Source organism: Centrocercus urophasianus, unplaced genomic scaffold, assembly GCF_019232065.1.
Source record: "Centrocercus urophasianus isolate 14NV4802_14NV808 unplaced genomic scaffold, USGS_Curo_1.0 seq_10, whole genome shotgun sequence".
NCBI lineage: Eukaryota > Metazoa > Chordata > Aves > Galliformes > Phasianidae > Centrocercus > Centrocercus urophasianus.
This window is the reverse complement of record NW_024884142.1, coordinates 41781771-41802047: the sequence shown is the minus strand read 5'-3', so window position 1 is coordinate 41802047 and position 20277 is coordinate 41781771. Positions and strand designations below refer to the sequence as shown.

Genomic DNA, 20277 nt, shown 5'->3' with positions numbered 1-20277 from the left:
TTTTTTTTTTTTTTTCAAACTTGGAGTTGGATCTGAAAATATTACTTATATACAAGATAGATGTACATAGATGATAATGTAATAAGATAATGAAAAGTACCATACTTTTTACTCCACAGCACTTGAATACCTCTGTGCAGTTTTGGATTTTTTGCTAGATCTATAATTTAGGGAGTCTCTCCTGCCACACACACATGCATGCACACTTTTTCTGGTAACAAAGCAGCACAAATCAGTTTTGGAAAGGAATTGGAATGTGGAAAGAAAGATGTTCTGGACAGACTTTAGGAGTTTCACATATAAGAAAGGTTTTATGGAGGAAAATAGATGTCTATGAGATGTGAAGATTCAAATGGTGGTATAACATAAAATGGAGAGGGTGGAAAAATGTGGGAAGAAATTTCATGAAAGTAGAAAAGATGGCATGATACTGCTGAGCATCAATATGAAAGACAAAAAGACTCCTGTGCAAGGTAGGAAACATGGAAGAGAAGACGAAGATCTTATCTGCTATGACATTTTAGTAGTCTGGACGCAGAAATGACAAGGTGTGAAAAAGAAAAAATGGCATCACTGCAAATAGGAGATAAGTGTACAGAAATGATTTTCCTTTTCACACAAGAAGGAAAAAACACTGCAGAGAAAAAGTAACTGCATGAAATGCATGCGTAGATTTATTTTTTTTTTTTTAAATTTCTCAACATCAGCCAAAAGCAGGATATATAAGCTGTAAAATAATATATGTAGAAAGATACATTTTTCAAAGGCCTCTGATTTCACTGTTTTCTGTCTAATGCCAGCTTTCTCTGTCAGTGTAATGTGTCAATCAGTTATCAGTGGGAATGCTGTGGGGTTTTTTTGTTTGTTTTTTTTGTTTGTTTGTTTGTTTGTGGCTAGGTACAAACAATTCTCCTCTGAGAAATGAATATCTTGTCTTGTACAATGCACATCAGCATAAAATTTCACTCCTGCCAGGTGAGCTTGTCTTCGTTGCCAGAAATCTGTCGTCTTTTACTAGTTCAGCATCTTTTCCACTTCATTTACCAAGCACTAGATGAAGTACTAGATCAGGTTGCCTGGGGCCTTGAACAGCTCCAGGGATGGGGCATCAGCATGTCTGAGAACTGTGCTTCCCATTCAGCTGAGTTTGTATAGCTAGAATTTTACTGTTGAGAATAGAGGTGTAAACTAAATAAAGGAATCTTTGCTCTAAATTCTGCCTGAATCTGACTTCAGTGTTATGTTAGTAATTGTTTATTATATGGGGGCTTATTTCAGAGCCCACTGAAACCGGTAGAATTAATTTAAGTGAGTTGATGATGACTAACAAAACAGCAATTAAATCTTATAGGCCCTAACTGAATTTAGTTCATATGTAATAGACACGTTAATATTATCATAGTAACTGATCTGTTTAAGAACCATAACAAGTGCTTGAGTTTGTCGGGTTTTCTGTTAAGTAAGCAGAGAGTCACAAAATGTTTTCAAAGGCAATCGATGTGTATCTTACCAGCAAAGTACAAATTTAATAAATGTGGGAATTTTATAAATATAGGCATTTCAAAAATATGTGAATTGAGTGAGAAGATTTGAGTTGAGGATTATATCCAAATTCTGCATAGGGCAGAGGAAGCTGAGGCAAAGAGATTTTTTCTGAAGCAGAACAATAAATAATTAGAAAGGCAAGCATTACTGCTGAAAAATAACATTTCATCCTTGCTTCTGATTGACAGTAAAAGCTTAGCATGTATCTAGCCATGGATGTCACTAAGATAGAGAAAATAATTCTCTTAAAATCCAGAAAAAGAAATCCCAAATCTCTCTCTTCATCTGGTTTAATCCATGACAGTGAAAAATCCAGATAACAAAGTCTGGTAAACAAGAACACTGGAGATACAAAAAGAAGTGGAGAGCAATTACTAAGGTATAAAAAAATATTCTGTCATCACGAAATATCTAAAAGATATAAATTAATTACAAGGAATATGGAGCACGAAAGTAAATGAGATCTGAAAATTGTTAATGAAGAAATTGTTAATAATCTTATGTATGCAATGTCAGTGATGGCAAATAAACTCTTCTCCAGTTAGATTTTTCCCTTTTAATCCTGACAAACCTGTATTAAAGTATCAGAACAAAGCAAATAGTGACAATAGTGTACAAATAAGATTTCATTATAGATCTTATTTGGGTACCTGCTCTTTAAAAAGATCCTACAAGCTTCCTTTGACAGGAGCTTTCAATATCTGTAGGTCTAGGTGGTTGAGTATGTACATAATAAAATCCATATGCAAAGAAGAATGATTGTTCTGTTACCTATGCCTAAGTAACAGCAAATACACAAGTATTTGTGTTTGGAAAAGTAGGTCCTGTTTTCAGTTCTGGCCATAAATATTTTACATCATAGGCCATGCTTTTGGAGATAGATAGACAACCTACCATCTTTTGAGAGATAGGGAACTCATAATTCTAAGATATATCTTCTAATAACTTGTATTTTAGTACCAAATAAATCTGTCTAAAACTTTGTGGTTGCAGAGCTCAAGTGAGTTCAATCTGTTCAACAGAAATTTCATGTGGCTAACATAAGGAGTGTGTGTTAGGTTAGCAGCAGTACTTGAAGTAGCTTGACTGTTACTGTTAATTAACAAATAACATTTTCAAAATAAACATTTTTTTTTTTCATGGTAATTAGCTTCCTTGCGCTCAGAGCTAAATCACCAACATGCGGCAGCAATTGACCAACTGAGGCACAACCATCAGCAAGAACTGGTAGCTGCTAAAATGGAACTCGAAAGAAGCATAGAACTTGGCAGACGACAGGTAGGAGGCACTAATGGCAATTTTTGATAAAACTATATAATTGGTATTTGTTATCTATTAGCTGGAGGCCGTAACTTGTGAAATGTAAGGTGGAATTTAATCTTTCAGAGTCAGTCCGCACCAACCAGCAGGTAATGCATCCCTACTTGTTCACCTGAACTGTCTTGCATAGCTTTTTCTTACTTCAGCAAACTTTGATAGAAGCCTCATAAAGGTTGCCGTATCAGGGCAGTTTCCTTTTAGAGTTGTGCAGCCATCTGAGAGCACACTGACTTTCCTTGGGAGGAAACTACTGATTCTCACAAAATTCTACTTGTCTCAGTAGCCAGCAGGACTTAAAAAGGAAAAGCTATTTCTCTCTCTCCTAACTAGTGATGTGGTTAAGAAGTTAAAGTGATATGAATGATATGGTTAAGACTTAAAGCCAGTGGTTAAGACATAGGTTAAAGCCTATGGTTAAGACTTAAAGCCAAACAATTGATTCAAACTTAAAATATTTTTTATTTTCAGGAGCCAACTTGCAAAAGATAAATTAGCTTCTTAAGAAACCTAACTACTTCCAACTTGTTTCTTATATAAAAACTAAAACCTGAAATCCATTATGGGCTACCATTGCTATCAGCAGCAAACTTATTCCTTCACTTCTATCTGTCTTTTTTTTTTACTTTGTGCGGAAATCAGTTTTTTCCACTCGTAATTAAAATTCAGCTTCATCTGTATTAAAAGAAGGCAGATTCCTGAAAATAACAAAGCAAAAATGTCACTTCTTTATTTGAATACAGAATAGGCATTTCAGAATTTATTTCCCAATAGCCCAGTACCAGAGATGTGTCATGCTTTGAGAAGTACGTTGTTATAGGAAGCAGTTTTAGTTGCATAGACAAACAAAGACGCTCAAGGGTGAGCCTTTTATTTTTTACTTCTTCCCCGTGCGTTTTAATGCATGAGCGCCACAGACAAAAATGTAGTGCTGTCAGCCATGAAAGAAAACATTGAGGGTTTAGTAGGATGTAATTTCAGTACACTGTGTTTAAGCCTTGAGACACCTAAATGTCTAAGAAACAAAGTAAAGTTCAAGAGCACGTGTTTGATCCAACCAAATCCTAGTATTTTCAACCTCAGTACAGCAAGCTGCTAAGAACATGCTTTAGTTGTACTGAGGACAAAGCAACCAGTTGTGTTTTAATGTGTTGAGTTGCCCATCAGTTTACAGGATCAGAGCTGCACTAGATACATAGAAGTCAAAACAGGATATAACTTTTCTACTGCCTTTTCTTGTAACTTTCATATAGTCTTTTTGTAGGAAGAAAGGAGAGTTATCTTTAAGGATATACAGTAACATTTGTGCGTTAGGATATATTTCTATTTCCTGGATGTGTGAAGACAGAAAACAAAATTATGCATGAAACTACTTTGAAATCTCCTCAGCTTTTCTATCTTTACAAACGATATGGTGCTTAATTACTGTGAAACTAAGAAGTGAAATGGCTGGAAACGGGAAACCCTAAAAAAAATTAATGTTACTACAGATTGTTTCTACACTGAAGAGAATCATTGTCAAAACCATTGGGATAGGATCTAGATGAGCTTCTCAGATGTTAGCTGTATAGGAATTTGTTGTGTAAAAATAATGACTTTTATTGATTTATTGGACACAATGTAAATATTACATAATGTAGAAGTGATATTTTGCACCAAGAAAGTAAAAAAAACAAACATGTACCAACACACATTTTATGTCTAGGCAAGTATTTTACCTAGATGGGTAATTTGGCATGTATTGAGCTGTGAAATATTTATGACTCTTGTATTTATATATACATTAGTTATTAAATTTCTGAATCATTGTTTTCATTGGCAGAGGACACACATCTTGTGCTATTTTTTTCTTCTATATGGTTTTGTAAAATCAGTGATGATTTTACCCATATCATTTGTTGTAGAGGTAGAAATTGCTAAATGCCAGCCGTGTCATTCTTAGTTATATTTGTTTCTGTTGTGTGCATGGGCAAAAGGAAAATGTAACGAACACAAACTTTAGTGGCAATTACAGTTTTTAAAATTCTCTCATAGAGCAGATTTTTATGTTGTCTAATTTTGATTTCTTCATTATTTGTACTTGCATGCAATAGAAAAGAATTAAGTGTTGTGTGTATGGAAAGTGTTGTGTGTATGGAAAGTGTGTATGGAAAATTCTGGTCAGCTATTATCTTCCACAAACAAGGGTTGTGCTTCTGAGAGGCAACTCTATACTTTTTGCTGCTGCTACTTACAGGAGAAAGAATTTTTATGCCGAATATCAGATCTACAAGATGAACTGAGACATCGAGACCATCATATAGCTGAACTGGACAAAGAGATTCTGCATCTTCATGACAATATAAGTGCATTGACCAAGGAACTAGAGTTTAAAGGAAAAGAAGTCCTTAGAATACGCAGTGAATCTAACCAACAGATCAGGTATGATTTTTTCCATTCTAAACTGAAACGCGTATTGTCTAATGTATTGTTATCTGTAAGACACATCACCATTTGCAGCTTTTAATTTATCATTTTAATCAAGTGATGATATTTATTGTCATTTTTCATTCAGAAAGGCTATGCCCAGTACTGGTACGGTTAGGAAATATTGCCATACAGTTAAGCTGCATTTCAGTAAAGCATTTTGGTGTATTTTAGTAATAGTCCACTTTAAGTGTTTTTGTTGTTGTTGTCTGGCAGTTGTTTTTTTAATTCATTATGTTTGTTTATTTTAAAAAGCATTAAAGGAGATGCATTTTCAATGAAATAAGCTAGGAGATTGGAGGACAGTAAGTAGTGGGTTTTGATGAATCAGTAATTCCTTTCTGTTTTGCCTGGTATTGTGTAAAAGCCATTAAAAGAGTGGCAGAAAATCGTGATGAACAAAGCAGTCTGATTTTAGAATAATTCTTTTTTTAACAAAAAATAAATTAAACAGGATGCATGAGCAAGATTTAAGCAAGAAACATGAGAAAGAGCTGGATGTCTTGACAGCAGATCACATCAGAGAGAAACAAAGCATGCTGGCAGATTTTAATAAGACCCAAGAGCTGCTCAAGGAAATTAATTCAGCTTTACAAGTTTCGTAAGTTTTGTTGCATTAAAAAAGTTTGTATGTAGCTGCTTTTGATTCAACGTTAGTTCATTCTGATGTCAGTGAGTTACTGAAGATGTTGCAGAGGTACTGAGGTGCAAAAAATTCACTCGAATATGGGGCCTAATGTTGCATTTGTTGGCACAATTCTTGCAAGCTTTAGGATAGTTCAGCAAAGACAATTTTTAATGATTTGAGCACAAAAAAAATTGAAATAGGAGAAATATTAGGTCTGTGCAGTTCTTAGAATGTTGGGTAAAATGTGATTTCAAGTGTTTTGAGTTTCTTTCAAACATTAATATATGTTTTTTTGAGAGTACAAAATTTTCTTTGCAAGTTTACAAAGTAGCACGGTAGTAATTAGTTAAGTGTGATTATACAAAGTGAGTGATACAAACATTTTCAGGTTTACTAACATAGGGAAAATTAATTACTGAAATTGATTATACAATCTTAACATAATACTAAAGAGTGCCTCTGAGACAAAATGCCACTTGTGGTTGGACCAAGTCTGAGGAGAAGTGGTGTAGTTATATGTCGTCTAGTCAGTCTTCTTGTCTTCCACATGCTTCATTCTTTTTCCCTGTCTGTGATGTAACCTATTTGGTCTGTAACCTCAGATTTCTGGTTAGGGCTCCAAAAGACATTGAGAACTTTCCAAAAAAAAGTGGTCAGTGAGAGATTTTGGATTTGCAGCACAACATGTATGGTAGAGAAAGTAATTGGTTGCGAGTATATGATAGAAAACTTTTCTACGTAAATATCAACTAATAATGGCCAGTAAAGCATAAATTAATCTAATTCTGTCTTAACACTCTGAGCACTCAGAAACTGTAGGAAGTTCTGCTTTTTGTTCCTTTGTACACATATGCACAGTTCTGTGAATTGTGCATCACTGTGTTACAGTCTGGGCATCTGTATACAACAGCTTAACCTAGCATAAAATGTATGTCCCAAAATTAAGTCATCTGAGCATATTTTTGTTATGCTGAGTCAAATGCATTTTCTGCAAATAAAAGGGTTTTTTTTTCACATTCATAATGTATTATATAAAGAGATTACATAATCCCATCAAATTATGTACAGGTTATTTGAAGGTTATAATCTAATGTGCACTGTGCTTTCAGAAGCAAATCAAAGAATTATGAAGCTGTTTCTGAGGAGAAAGTAGCCATCTAAATTGAAAAATGGTCACTTCAGTGTGTCTTGTGGAATTAAGTTTGAGCTGACTGAACACCTGAAATTCATTGGTTTTTCTCAGGAACATATTTTTTCATCTGAGTGTCTTCTGAAATTTGGTACACGTTCGTGAACTACATGAATGCAGAGTATGTGAGACTAGTATTATAGTGGTTTCCTTTAGAGCAATGTTTAGCATTATGAACATTCTTTGTTTCAGAAATGCATGCCGCTATTTGAAATCATCAGGTGCTTCGAAATTTGTTCTTTAAGAAGAAACAGGGAGATTTATGCAGTTACTTGTGTAATTTGTCTCTCAGTCTGCTTATTTCACTTCTCTCCTTTAATGCTTTACCACTAAGCATTTTGGGTTTCCTATTTTATTTTTTATTTTTTTAAGAATCATGGCATTTCTTTTAGTTCAGATATCCTAATATCCAGGTTTTATTGCTTTTCTCTTACAGCTCATTCCTTTATTTCAGCTCTAATGGTATTAAGTTGATTTTGGGGAGAGGAATTAGTTACCTGTTAGTCTTCACTGCTCTTGGATATCTTTGTCCCAGTATGTTCCACATGAACTGAGGAAGATGGTGCCAGATTTATGTATTTCTCCAGTATCACAAGCATGCAACTTTATTGAAGTAGTCATCTACTAAAAGAAAATCATACTGTTTGGTTTTTCCTCACCAAATCACTTGTCAGCTTTTAAAATTTACATTAATATTAAATATAATGCAATGTTGTTCCTGTATCATGCATAATAACCAGTCTCAGTTATGAGTTCTGTAATTGTACTGTACATGTTTTTCATTTTATCTGTGAGTGCCTTCTTTTCAGTCTGGCTTCCAAGAGGCCTTTTTTCTAACAACTAGTACTGCTTGCATGAAAAGGTTGTGAAGTTTATAGAATTTTGCCCCAAACTTTAGTTACTGTAGAAAGATTTTGGGTTTTGTTATTTTCAACTAGCCAAAACTTAAGTGATAACGCAGAAATTAATTTACTTCAAGTAAAAAATGTCTTCTATTTTTTTTGCTTGAACTCTCTTTTGCATAAATGAAAGATATGATTCACTCATCATTTAGCACTTGATCAGGCTAAAGGGGGTATTCTTTTTTCCTATAAAGTTTAGAAGAAATGGAAGAAAAATATAAAAACAGAGAATCAAGACCAGAAGACTTGCAGCTTATCTCAGAACTGAAAGACCTAATTGCAGAACGGGACCAACTCATAAAGAAATTGATCGTAAGACTTTTATGCTCTCTTGGTTCAATATCTGAATAAGTACAAATGTTAATCTAATTCAAAGTGTTCAAAATGCATCTAAAGAACCAATTCTGATAGCTTGTTTTTGTATTCTTTAACACATCATCCCTGTGGTTCCACCGTCTCATGACAGTAAACCTATTAAATACAGAATTTTGCACAATCGAACATAATACATTATTACAAAAAAATACTGCAGTATGACCTTGGTCAGACTTATCCTATCTGCAGTCCTGGACTAAGAAGCCAGCCATGTAATCCATACAAGAAATAGTCTCTTCTGTGAGATATCTGAGAGGGTTCTAAGAAATATCTAGTAAGAGATTCAATTTCTTGATGCACTGAGTTTCCTGAAGTCACACCTTGGCAGCCTGGCTCAGATTAATCTGATTAGATTCTAACTCAGAAGCAAGAAGGAATTTGGGAAGTTCAAATAATTTATACTGAATCTTTACCACTGCACAATTAGAACATATACAACAGAACTGCATAAATAGAAATTATTTAATATTTACATATAATAATATTTTTAACATAATAATGAAATGTAGTTTTTAGAAGTATGAGTTTCTTTAAAAAAACATAAGCATAAATTTATTTGAAATCACTTTATAGGCAGATTTGGCCACTAAGTGATTGAGAATGCATAAAAAGTTTATGTTTGTTCTTCTTTTTAGGAGGACAAAAAGTTCTATCAGCTGGAGCTAGTTAACAGGGAGACTAACTACAACAAAGTGTTTAATACAAGCCCTAATGTTGGTGTTATTAATCCATTGGTGAAGGTATGTTCCATGGACTTCATTGCTAAAGTAAAAAATAAGAGATCTAAAGATAGCATATACTAAAAAGAAGAAATGTGTGTGTGCATGTATCAATCTTTATTTAAAGACGAATTCAAAACAAGGAACATCATTGTCCATTTGTCTTTCCTGATTTTTGTGCAGGTATTTCTTTCTTTTGTGTATGTATGTATGTATGTATGACATAAAACACAGTTCCTCCTCGCAAAACTGTAAAATCAAAATAGAAGAGGGATAGAAAGGCTACAGAGAGCAGAAATGTAGCAAGTAATAGAAGAGAACAGGGACATCTCAAATTAGTTTTATTTTTCATCATTTTTCTTGGCTATTTTGGAAAAGGCAATTTTTTTTTCAGATGGCACAGGATTGAAAGTCTCTAGAAAGAGAAAGGGGACATGAAAGAAAAGAAATAGGGGCAAAAACAGGAAGAAAGAGTATAAGAAGGACATGGAATAAGACTGAGTGGAAAAAGAGAATTGGAGGGATAAACTAGGTATGGACTGTAAGGGAAGCAGAAGACAGAAATCAACTTTCAACCTTTATGCATTTAGGAAGTGGATATCATAAAAAGACTGGTCAAGACTGAATTCAGTATTGATGATTAACATATTTGCATGTCAGAGTCTACATGTGCACCATGAGCCTAAATTCCTGTTACAGTTAAGGGATAATTGATTAATAATTAAGGAAGCATGGTGTGCAGTGGTCTTCAGCTCAGAGTAGATGCCCAGTTTAGGGTAAGCAGAATTTCTGTCTTGATTTCTCTATGCAGTGTTGTTCCCGGTTGTATCAGTTATGAAAATTATATGTAGACACTCAGACTGCCACAAATGTTGGCACGTATGGGATGAGTTCAAAAAAATCAAGATATACCAAATAAAGCAATATAGCCTTGCGCAGTTCAGGGTTCTTTGACACTGGAATAATTTTATCTAAGATCTAGTTTTTGGTTATCAATTAAGTGGATTAACCAGAACAAATAGGATGGTCTCTCCCTGTCATTTAAGAGATCAGGCTGTGTTATTTAGCTAAGCTTTATGGTTTCACTTCAGATCATCATATTTTCACATCTGCACAAGCTTTGCCATAAACTGTCAATGCTCTCCAACACTTCTCAGGAGTCCAGCACTTCTGGCAAGTAGGTATCTGCTGATACCTAACTTTTATGCATACCTGCATAAAAGAAGTTAGTAGCCTTGATATTGTCTCTGCAAAGTCCAAACTAATTTGAATTCTTTGTTGTTGTGTGAAAAGTTGTTTGAAATTTTTGTAAGTTTGTCTGAACCACTCCTTTATAAAGATGTGAAATTTAATCACTGAGTGTGTAAGCTTGTGTTTTGTGTGAAATCTGACGTGCTTGGGAAAAGTACTTCAACATCAGATTTCCATAGTGATAATTCGTGTATTTTTAACATAAGCTTCTATCACTTAAAATTAAGACTCTAAAAAAGTCTTGTATGCCAGAACATTTTAGTTTTTCATTTCATGATCTGTGGAACATGTTACTTTATCAAGGCACATACTATGTTTATCAGAGAATGATTAAGAGAAACTGAAAACTTCACTCTCTTTGTAATAATTAAAAAAAAAAGTAAGTTATTAATTAATGCAAGCTTTGCACTTTAATGCAAAATTACAACCATTGCAGTATGTATTGGAATTTCTCAAATTTATGCAATGGATCTGTTTAGTATTGTGTTGCTGAATCTGATGTTTTGTAATACTTTGCATGAACTTCATGGAAACAATACACACAGTTTTACTCCAGATTTGACTGCTTTGGAAGTGTAGTGTGCTCTATAAAAAACAAGATACAATCTGTAGTGTTTCTCAAAGCACTTATAGAGATAAATACATTTTGCAGAAATAAGGCCTCTTATGAAGCACACAGATTTTAACTACAGTGTGGTTTACACACAGTTTTAATTGCATTGTATAATACCTTGCAGTTGTTTTCCATACGTTTGACTACTTTTAGTTTTACCAAACAGTTTTCCTATGATGCTGTTATTTCTTGCTTCTCCAGCCTGAAGAATTAGTTTAAGCTTTTGCAGCTAGTGGTTTTCTACTGCGGTGATTAAAAAAGATTATTTTTCTAGTATAGCCTTCTGTTCAATATATATGTTTAATTTTACGTTACAAAGGTATGCACCACTGCACTATACTAGTAGCACTTTCACCTCTCAGCTTTGGAAGGGCAGGTACTGAAATCAAAGCTAGCAGAGAACTAAACAGAAGAGTACAAACAAACAAGCAATAGGACTCTGTCTCCATTTGAACTCCTGACACTAATGAATAGAGTAGCTCTTCTGCTGGCAGTATTGATTATATACTCAGTAAATAGATGATTCATGAGAAGAAATTAATCTTTTTTTAAAAAAATGTTTTTTGTTTTTTGTTTTTTTTTTTTTAATAATCCTTATCACTGACATGGAATATTCAATAGAATTCAGGAAACACACATGGTATTCTGTCAATTATTTTTGAAGACCTAGAGAATCATTTGAAGCATCTTTATACGTTAAAATATCTATAAAAGCAGATAAATTCCGATTCCTTTGTATGATGTGTTATGGAAAGTTGAACAATTATATCAAAATAAAATCTGTCAGTATTTCGAGTCCCTTGAATATTATCTGTAGTGTAAAGAGTATTAAGAAAGAAAAAATATTCAGTTGCGCCATCTGGTGCCCAGAAGCGTTAGCTGGAATAGCACTAGAAGCCCAGCCTTTACTTTCAGCAAGGAACACAGCTCTCACACGGTATTGCCTTCTTCAACAGTATTGTTATAATGCTTGCTAACTTTGGGGGCATAATTACTTTAAAAGAAATGTAGCTGCTTCTTTAGGCACCTGTTTTACTGACCAAAATGTACACCAGTAATGAGGTGAAACCTGTTGGAGAGATTTGGGTTTTTCATCATTGAAATTTGCTGTGATTATATATGACAGTAAAGCTATTCCATTAATACCAAAACAAGACTTACATAAAGGTGAAAAGCTTAACAGGCTAACTGGTAAATTTGAGGAAAGCTTACTATCTTTGATGTTTTAAAATAGAGCAAAACGTTATATTGGAAGATCTTTAAAAATAATGTGCTTGTTGATTATAGTAAGTCTTAATAAGAAATTTCGGGAAAAAAGAAATTGTGTTGTTCAGTTCTGGTCAAAACAAACAGTAGAACTACAATTAGAAAAAAAAGAAAAAAAAAAAAGAAAAAGAAAAAGAAAAGGCCCCCTTGTCCCAGCTGCTCTCCTTCCTATCCAGCTTCCCCCTCTCCTCAATAAAAAGCCAGAAAAAAAAAAAAAAAAAATCCTAAATTTGCAGATTTCCTCAACTGTCCTGGTACAAGAAGCCTTCCTTATATTTGTTATTTTTAATGCAGCAAAAGAAGAAGAACGATAAGTCAACAAACAGGTTTGTGAGTGTCCCCAATCTAAGTGCTCTGGAATCTAGCGGAGTGGGCAATGGACATCCTAACCGCCTGGACCCCATTCCTAACTCACCCATCCACGATATTGAGTTCAACAGCAGCAAACCACTGCCACAGCCAATACCACCCAAAGAGCCCAAGACGTTTTTGAGGTGAGCATTGCCTCACCAACCTTTTTTTCTTTCTTAACTCTGGAAAATTTTGCTTTTGTATTGAGCTGAATCCCACTTGCTTCATATGAGAACCTTTCAGAGGTACAAGTTACAGAATTTTCAATTTTTACATTATATTTGTAACCTCTTTATAGTATTCCTTTTTATTGTAGACCTTACTGAAGTATATTCTCACTTTTTCGTAAGTCTTGAAGTTTGAAAACCTCTCTAGATACCTTGACAGAATTCATGTGCTTCCAATTGTTTACATATATGAACAATTGTTTTAAATGTTTGTGCTACTTGCTGGTTGTCATTTAGAAATTGTTACTAGCACAGAATTTCTTTTATTCAGTATTGTGTGATAATGGTTTTTATGTTAGAAAACGATTTTCTGTGCTATGTGAATGTTCTGTGTTTCCCCTTTCCTCACCTATAACAAATCACAGACAAACTTTACTGCAGAAACAGGAAGGGTATATTGAATGCTTAATGCTGAGCTTCCGGTAACTAAGTCAGCATTGAAGTCTCAAGTCATTCTCTAATGAATTGATACAATGAATTGAATTATTAACTTAAAATGGTTTCTTAGAGGTGGGATTTAAAACTTTTTGCTTTATGTGGCTACATATTAAAGGCACAGAAAAAGTGCTGTGTGCTGTATTTAGTTGGTACTGACCTCTTACCTCCAAGTTGGCAGCTTAAAGCAGTGTGTAATTACCAGATCCACACGTGGTTGTTTACCCTTTTTTTTCTGTTTTAATGTGGAAGGCCACATACCCAGCAACCACTTACCATTCAAGGAAGCAAAAAGTAGAATGCAAAATAGATAAGTAAAGAAAAGTCTATGTCAAGTAAACAGTTACTTTTCAAAAATACTGTCTTTCTTATTTTTCCTGTGCATGTGATGTGCATGACTGTGCTCAGATACCTCTATCATGCATGTGCATGAACTCATGGACTGTGATGCTAGAGTTTCCATTCCAAATTGTTTTGTGTGTTGTATTACCCAGTAATACAGTAGGGATTATTTTATTATGGATTTTTATTGATGAAGAAACTTGATTGTATTATGAAACTGTTTTCTTGCTCATTCAGTGAGATTTTTAAATGGTTCAAAGGGGAATCAAATATTGTTTGCAATGCAGCAATTTATTTTTCCCTAGTATATTAGAATATTTAAAATATCACTTGCATTGTTCATGCATATATCTGTAATCAGTGTAAAGTATGAAAATAGTGTGTTACCAACCAGTCTCTGTGAGCACATGTCTACAAATATGATGCTTGCATCATATTTCTGAAAATTAACTTTACCACAGGAAAAGGATGCTAAAAGAGGACCTTCTACAGACACACTTTTCCAAGAAAGCCCTTTTTATTCTTCTGATGGTACACAGCTGTTCAGGAGATTTTAAATTATTTCCCAAAATCTTATTTGCCCACCCTGTAACGTGGCTTCTGAATTGACTTGTCTGTGCTGCTGATGCTCTCCAATGGAGTGGATGATCACAGGTTCTATAGGGAGACATTAATGGTATCCAGAGGCACGCTGATAACGAATCCAAGGAAAAACAAGATTGTTCTGCACTTGATATTCTCTGTGAGAATCTTTTCCTCCTAAGTTGGGTACTCCATTTAGTTGTGGGTTAATATCTTTTTCTTTTTGTGAATTTAGCCCTCCTCAGACTGATGCTTCACCAGTGGCTTCACCAGATCCACAGCGCCAGGAGTGGCTCGCCCGATACTTCACATTCTGAGAGATGATTTGTTTTTGTGGCACAGAGTGATGTGGACTGTTTATAAGAGCATGACCTTAAGTAAACCCTCATGTGAACAAGCTTTCCTGTAATTTGTCAAACACTGTGAATGAGAAAATATTTGTCTTTCTGATTTGAAAATGCACTGTATTTCATGTGATATTTGTTGAAATCACTTGACATGGTATTATATAATGTGTGTAATTATTATTTTTACTTAAGATGGAAGGATCTTTAAACTTTGTAATTACTACATAATAAATTTTGGTAGAACAAACGTAATGCTTTCCCCCTTTTTCCTATAAATGTGTTTTCTTTTAGGTAAGGCTTCCTCCCAAAAAAATCGCATGGTTGTTATAAATACAATGTAATTTGTGAAAGGAAAAATTCTCTCCAATTTGGACAGAGTATGTCTCATCCATCCCAGTTCTATTCTGTTACTTTGTAGCATTTTAAAAACTGTCCCCTTTCTAACATTTAAAAGGAAGAATATAAATTCTACGGAAATCAGCGTAGATGCTCAGAGTAAGAAGGCCATAAAAAAGAAGCTGGAATTTTTTCACTGGGACAGGTTTTTGACACTTTAACCGATGCCCATGAGACTTTACCTTCTGGTTATTATCTAACATCTTGTCATTGGATTGAAACAGCAACTGTTCACACAAATTGTGCATTTATGTTATGAATATTAACAAAGACATGCGTAAAACCTGTAGAATACCATACTACATATCTCTGCATAAATCAGAAGTCTACGTTTGGGGCATAAAGTCTTGCTTTAGATAAAATTCATGTCTGAAATGGTAAATAATCAAACTCAAAAAACTTTTTGCCATTTATACGCACTAGAGATACAGATCTTTAAAAATTAATTACCTTCAGTTGTCTGTATGAAGAGTTTTAATGTCTAATATATGCACATGTTGGTTTTTGGTTTTTTTTTCAGCTAGTGAGCATGATTCTCCAATCTACACCTTTTTGATTCTGGTCTTGCTCCAGAACTTTGCTGTGGCATATAGAAAAGCCTGTTGTCTCTTTTATATTTTTTCATTCAATGATTACCACAAAGTAACTCACACTGGTAGTCTCAGGGAGAAAATTGTCTCTTTGTTTTATGAATGTATTTTTAAGCTAAATCTCTTATCTTTTAAAAGCAGGAACAATTGTTTGAGTTGTTTAAATAAGGTTTTAGTTAGCGTATACTAAAGTCTCTATCTTTAATATTTCACCTGAAGCCCTAACTACATACTTTTTTTCCCCCTGTATGCACAAAGGTAAATACCCAGATGAATATACTTGCTAATTACAATGAGTTTTATATGTAGTATATGTATAAATGAAAAATTTGTATGTTTTCATATAAACAATATAAAATATTCTAAATGAACATTTTAAAAATTCTATCTTATAATTCTGCTTGAAAAATCCACTGAAAGCTGTACTCTGGTGATGCTGCTGTGAACTGAAGATGGAGATTTTCTGTAGCTGGTGCACTCAAATGGAGGTAATATGCAACTTTTTAATTTTAGAAGAAAGCCATATTGGGCAAAATGTCAGATTTCTTGGCTGTTACTGAAATAAAATACACTAGCTCATTTTGTTATAACGTTCTGAAGTGAGTGTTGTGTATTTTTTCTTGCACACTTTGCAAAGCATATAAAGGGCTCTGCCTTTTTCTGCCATCCTCCACTTCATTGTATTTTTGTGTATGTAAGAGTGAACGATATTTGTAAGATGACAATGCATGCATTCACTTTAACTGCTCATATTTTTAGACTTCAGTAAAAGGTGTGCCCAGGGTTTCTTTTCACTAGCAGGAATTTGTTTTTATAAGGAGGAGAAAATTGAGAAGGTGCCACGTCTGCCAAAGTCGGCAGTTGTTTCACTATCAAATCAGTCTCTTAAAAAACGTCCTGAAGAAACTAGGGAAAAAAATGAGTTTCTATCAAATGGCATTGAGAACTCTGTAGTACTCTTTCCTAAAAGAAGTTGATGCTTTGGATTAATACAGGAACTTGACTTATCACAATGCCATTGTTTGCAGTATCTGGTGTCCAGTTCTGCAGTCCACAGTCTTAACTCCTGGATGTTTTCTTGCTCTCCTATTAGTTCAGCAGACACCTCTGAGTTAAAGAGGGGCAGAATTAGAGTGAAATAGTGTGGTACTATTTAAAATGGTGGGGGAAATGTCTTGACTCTCTAGAGTTCTCTTTGCTATCTGAGATGTAAATATGATTATCAGGATTTAGTGCACCTCTGACCTTGAACAGTTTTATCCAGAAAGAAATTAACAACGTGAAGTCAAAGAGCAAATACAAAGTAACGTAGTTTAATCCTTACTGCTTTTTCCTTTGGAAGAAGGAAGTAACAAACTATACTCGACACCAGGGCAAAACCCAGAAGAATGCTACATTTAATCAGAACGTCATAATAATCTGCCTTCAGGCAGAACTTTGGCCCTTCAGTCTGGATTGCTTAATTTACTTCTGTGATGATTGTGAAATCTAGTGAATCTTCCAGGTTAGCAGAAAAATGCTCCATTTTACTTTCATACCCTCATACCACAAATGAAGAACTATGTCACAAGAACCGCATGGGTTTGTCCTGCAGCAGAAATTGTACCTGGAGTCATCGAATCATAGAATTGTTCAGGTTCGAAAAGACCTTAAAGATTATCAGGTCCAACCACAACCTGACCATACTACCCTGATTCCAACAACCCTCTGCTAAATCAAGGTGTACTTGAAGGGAAAGTATACTTGAGGGGAACAAACAAACAAACAAACAAACAAAAAAAACCCCACAAAACAATACAACTACACATTTGAAAAACCAAGCTACAATTAGTATTGCTTTATCTGATTGACTCCTTCCTACTACAACTTTTTGGTTACTTCACTACATTTACTATATTGGCAATAAATTGCATACAGAATACACTCATAACATTAGAAATCAGGCTTGTTCAGGATTTTCTACAATTCCTTTATTTTAAGATGTATATGAATATGGTTGCATGACTCCAGTGCTAGTCAGATAAATTTCACTAATTCTTTCTTGCTTATAAGGAAGGTGACTGAGTCACTCAGCTAAAGAACACCTTCTCTGCAGTCAATGGGCAGCTTCACAGAATCACAGAGTTGCAGGGGTTGGAAGGAACCTCCAGAGATCATCGAGTCCAACCCCCCAAGTTTCAGGAGTGAATAAGCACACTTACCTCTTTTTATTGTACAAAGACTGTAGAGCAACAGCCCACTTAATTGCCTTAGTTGCCTAAATGTAGATGTAAGGAATCCTAGCCTATCTTTTTTTTTTTTTTTTTTTTTTTTTTTTTCCAATTATTATTATTTTTTTAAATACAATTTGCAAAAAACAGCAGCTTTGAAAGATGCAGAATGACTTTCAGGAGTTATGTTGCTCTTCTCATGGTATGCTCAGTGTAATCTAGTAACAGTACTTTTATTGCTTTTCCTAGACAAGCAATAAGCCATTTTTTATTTTATTGAAAGTGAATGTATAGTTTCTAGAATTGTGGCCTAGCTACTTTCTGGAATTGAGCATCGATTGTATCACTTCCATTTTTTTTTTTTTTTTTTTTTTTTTTTTTTCTATTAAGTGCCTGGCAAAATTTCCTATTTGCTATAATTGTATAGCAAAATCACTTTTCAGTTTAACACTTAATTAATTTGCAGTGTATTTTTAAATTATTATTTATAAGTACTCATTTTTTTAGATACTCTGCAATAATTGGAAATACCCATGTACACAGCACTGGGATCGTGTAACAAAATCTGGCAGCCTGGCTGAACCAGAACTTCTCCAGCCTGACTGCTCAGCCTGACTATTAACAACTGAACCTGTTGCCCAGCTTGCCATTAGGCTCCTTTGCTGCACTCCTTTACTGAGTTAATGCAATTAGACAGCTCAGGCTTTATCTGTTGCTCAAACTGCACCATAAGGCTTGGACACTGTTAAGAGTTTTTGTACATTGTAACTCAGTTATTTTCATTTAGCCGTAGTGTCATGGCCTGCTTGCTGTCAACAGCAGGCTGAACATTGTGAGAAGCAGAAGATGCCAGAAGTGTTGATACCAATGTTGCTAGGAAACAAGAAGAGCTAGGCTTAATGATATAAAAGTATAATTCCACAATAGCTACCAAAATCTGGCCTTATAATGAAGTGTATTCAATGATCAAGCCTACCAAGTTCAACCCTACAGTCCAGCTGAAGAGTTCAGAGGGCAGCTAGTACTTTAACTTGAACAATAGTCCTTGAATTGTAAATACAGTTGGAAACCATCAGCTGTGGTGCCTGGCTGCCTAGAGAAACATAACCATACTGCAGCCTGTAAACAGGAGAGGCAGACACAGTTGCACCTGACAATGGAAAAGAAACTAAGGTAGCATGTAAGCTCAAGCGTTATTGTCAGATGAGCAGCAAATCTCATTCATCATGCTTAGTCTGAATCCTCACCTAACCTGTGAGATCCGTGAGCTCATCTCAGCACACATGCAGCCCTGCTGACAGCATCCCAGTTGCATATTGGATGTGTACCACTGACCACTGCATTGGTTGACAGTTCTTGTACTCTTGAAACATTGCCAGCTCCATGGCACACACTGTATTCTGTAAAACCAAAAAGCAGTTTTAGATCCACGAGCCACCTTTGGATTTCCAAATGATCACAGGGTACTTTTTGTAGGAGGATTTTTCATTGACTAAATATTTCTTCATTAATATGTGAACCACATAGTTATTACTAGTTATCATTTGACAATTATAAATATTTCAGGCAGGTTTGGTTGTTTGTTGGTTTTTTTTGTCTTCTTTTTACATTGTTTTGTTTGGTTGGGTTTTCTATTGTTGTTGAGGATTTTGTTTGTTTGTTCATTTTTTGTTTGTTTGTTTGTTTTAGGAACCACTACCTAGTTGCAACCTTCACTTGCTCTGTAGCTGTAATTAACTTTTCCAACTGCTGGCTGCCTCTTCCATACAAGAAACCAGATAACCGTACTGACCCAACTGTTGTACAGAAACATAGAATCAAAGGATCATTAAGGTTGGAAAAGACCTCTAAGACATCTAGTCCAGCTGTTGATTCATCCCCAACAAGCCTGCATAACATAATCTTCAGTTCCACACCCACCCTTTTCTTGAACACCTCCAGGGTGGTGATGCCACTGCTTCCCTTGGCAGCCTGTTCCAAAGCCTCATCACTCAAAGAATATTCTTTTCCTAATATCCAACATTATCTGTGAAAGAAGCAGCTTGGTTTGGTACCTTTCAGGACAGTACTTTAGGCTGAATAAAACTGATACTGAAAGTGTACTGTGGAGACAGGGTCAGCCTGATACTACACCTAGATGCTTTGTCAGAAACAGTTCCATATTTTCAGTGACGGATTTATTTTAGTGCAAATTTCAGCAGTGCTTTTGCAGGAAGGTCCATTCAACTAGTTAGCAAAAGGCCATTTGATAAAGCAATGGGACTTTACTTTTAACACAAGCTAACAGTGGGAGAGCCCAAGAGCCAGGAACTCAACAGAGAATTTCACATAATTGTAGGGGCTGGACCAGGCTGCACAGGTAGGCATCCAGGCAGGACATGAATATTTCCAGAGGATTCTCCACAGCCACTTTGGGCAGCCTGTTGCAGTGCTCTGTCACCCTTACTGTGAAGTTCTTACGCACATTTGTGCAGAACTTCCTAGGCTTCAGTTCGTGGCCGTTTCCCCTTGTCCCATCGCTAATTT

General features: G+C 35.0%; 1 protein-coding gene across 1 annotated transcript in view; it reads left to right on the top strand.

Moving 5' to 3' along the window:
* FAM184A (family with sequence similarity 184 member A) overlaps positions 1-15832 on the top strand; it is a 58126-nt gene extending 42294 nt beyond the window's left edge. The window contains exons 12-18 of the mRNA XM_042817844.1: positions 2696-2823; positions 5099-5283; positions 5783-5929; positions 8242-8359; positions 9058-9162; positions 12566-12765; positions 14444-15832. Coding sequence (XP_042673778.1) covers positions 2696-2823; positions 5099-5283; positions 5783-5929; positions 8242-8359; positions 9058-9162; positions 12566-12765; positions 14444-14525 — 965 coding nt within the window. The 3' untranslated portion in view covers positions 14526-15832. The remainder of the gene's footprint in view (positions 1-2695; positions 2824-5098; positions 5284-5782; positions 5930-8241; positions 8360-9057; positions 9163-12565; positions 12766-14443) is intronic.
* Positions 15833-20277: the final 4445 nt, after the last annotated feature.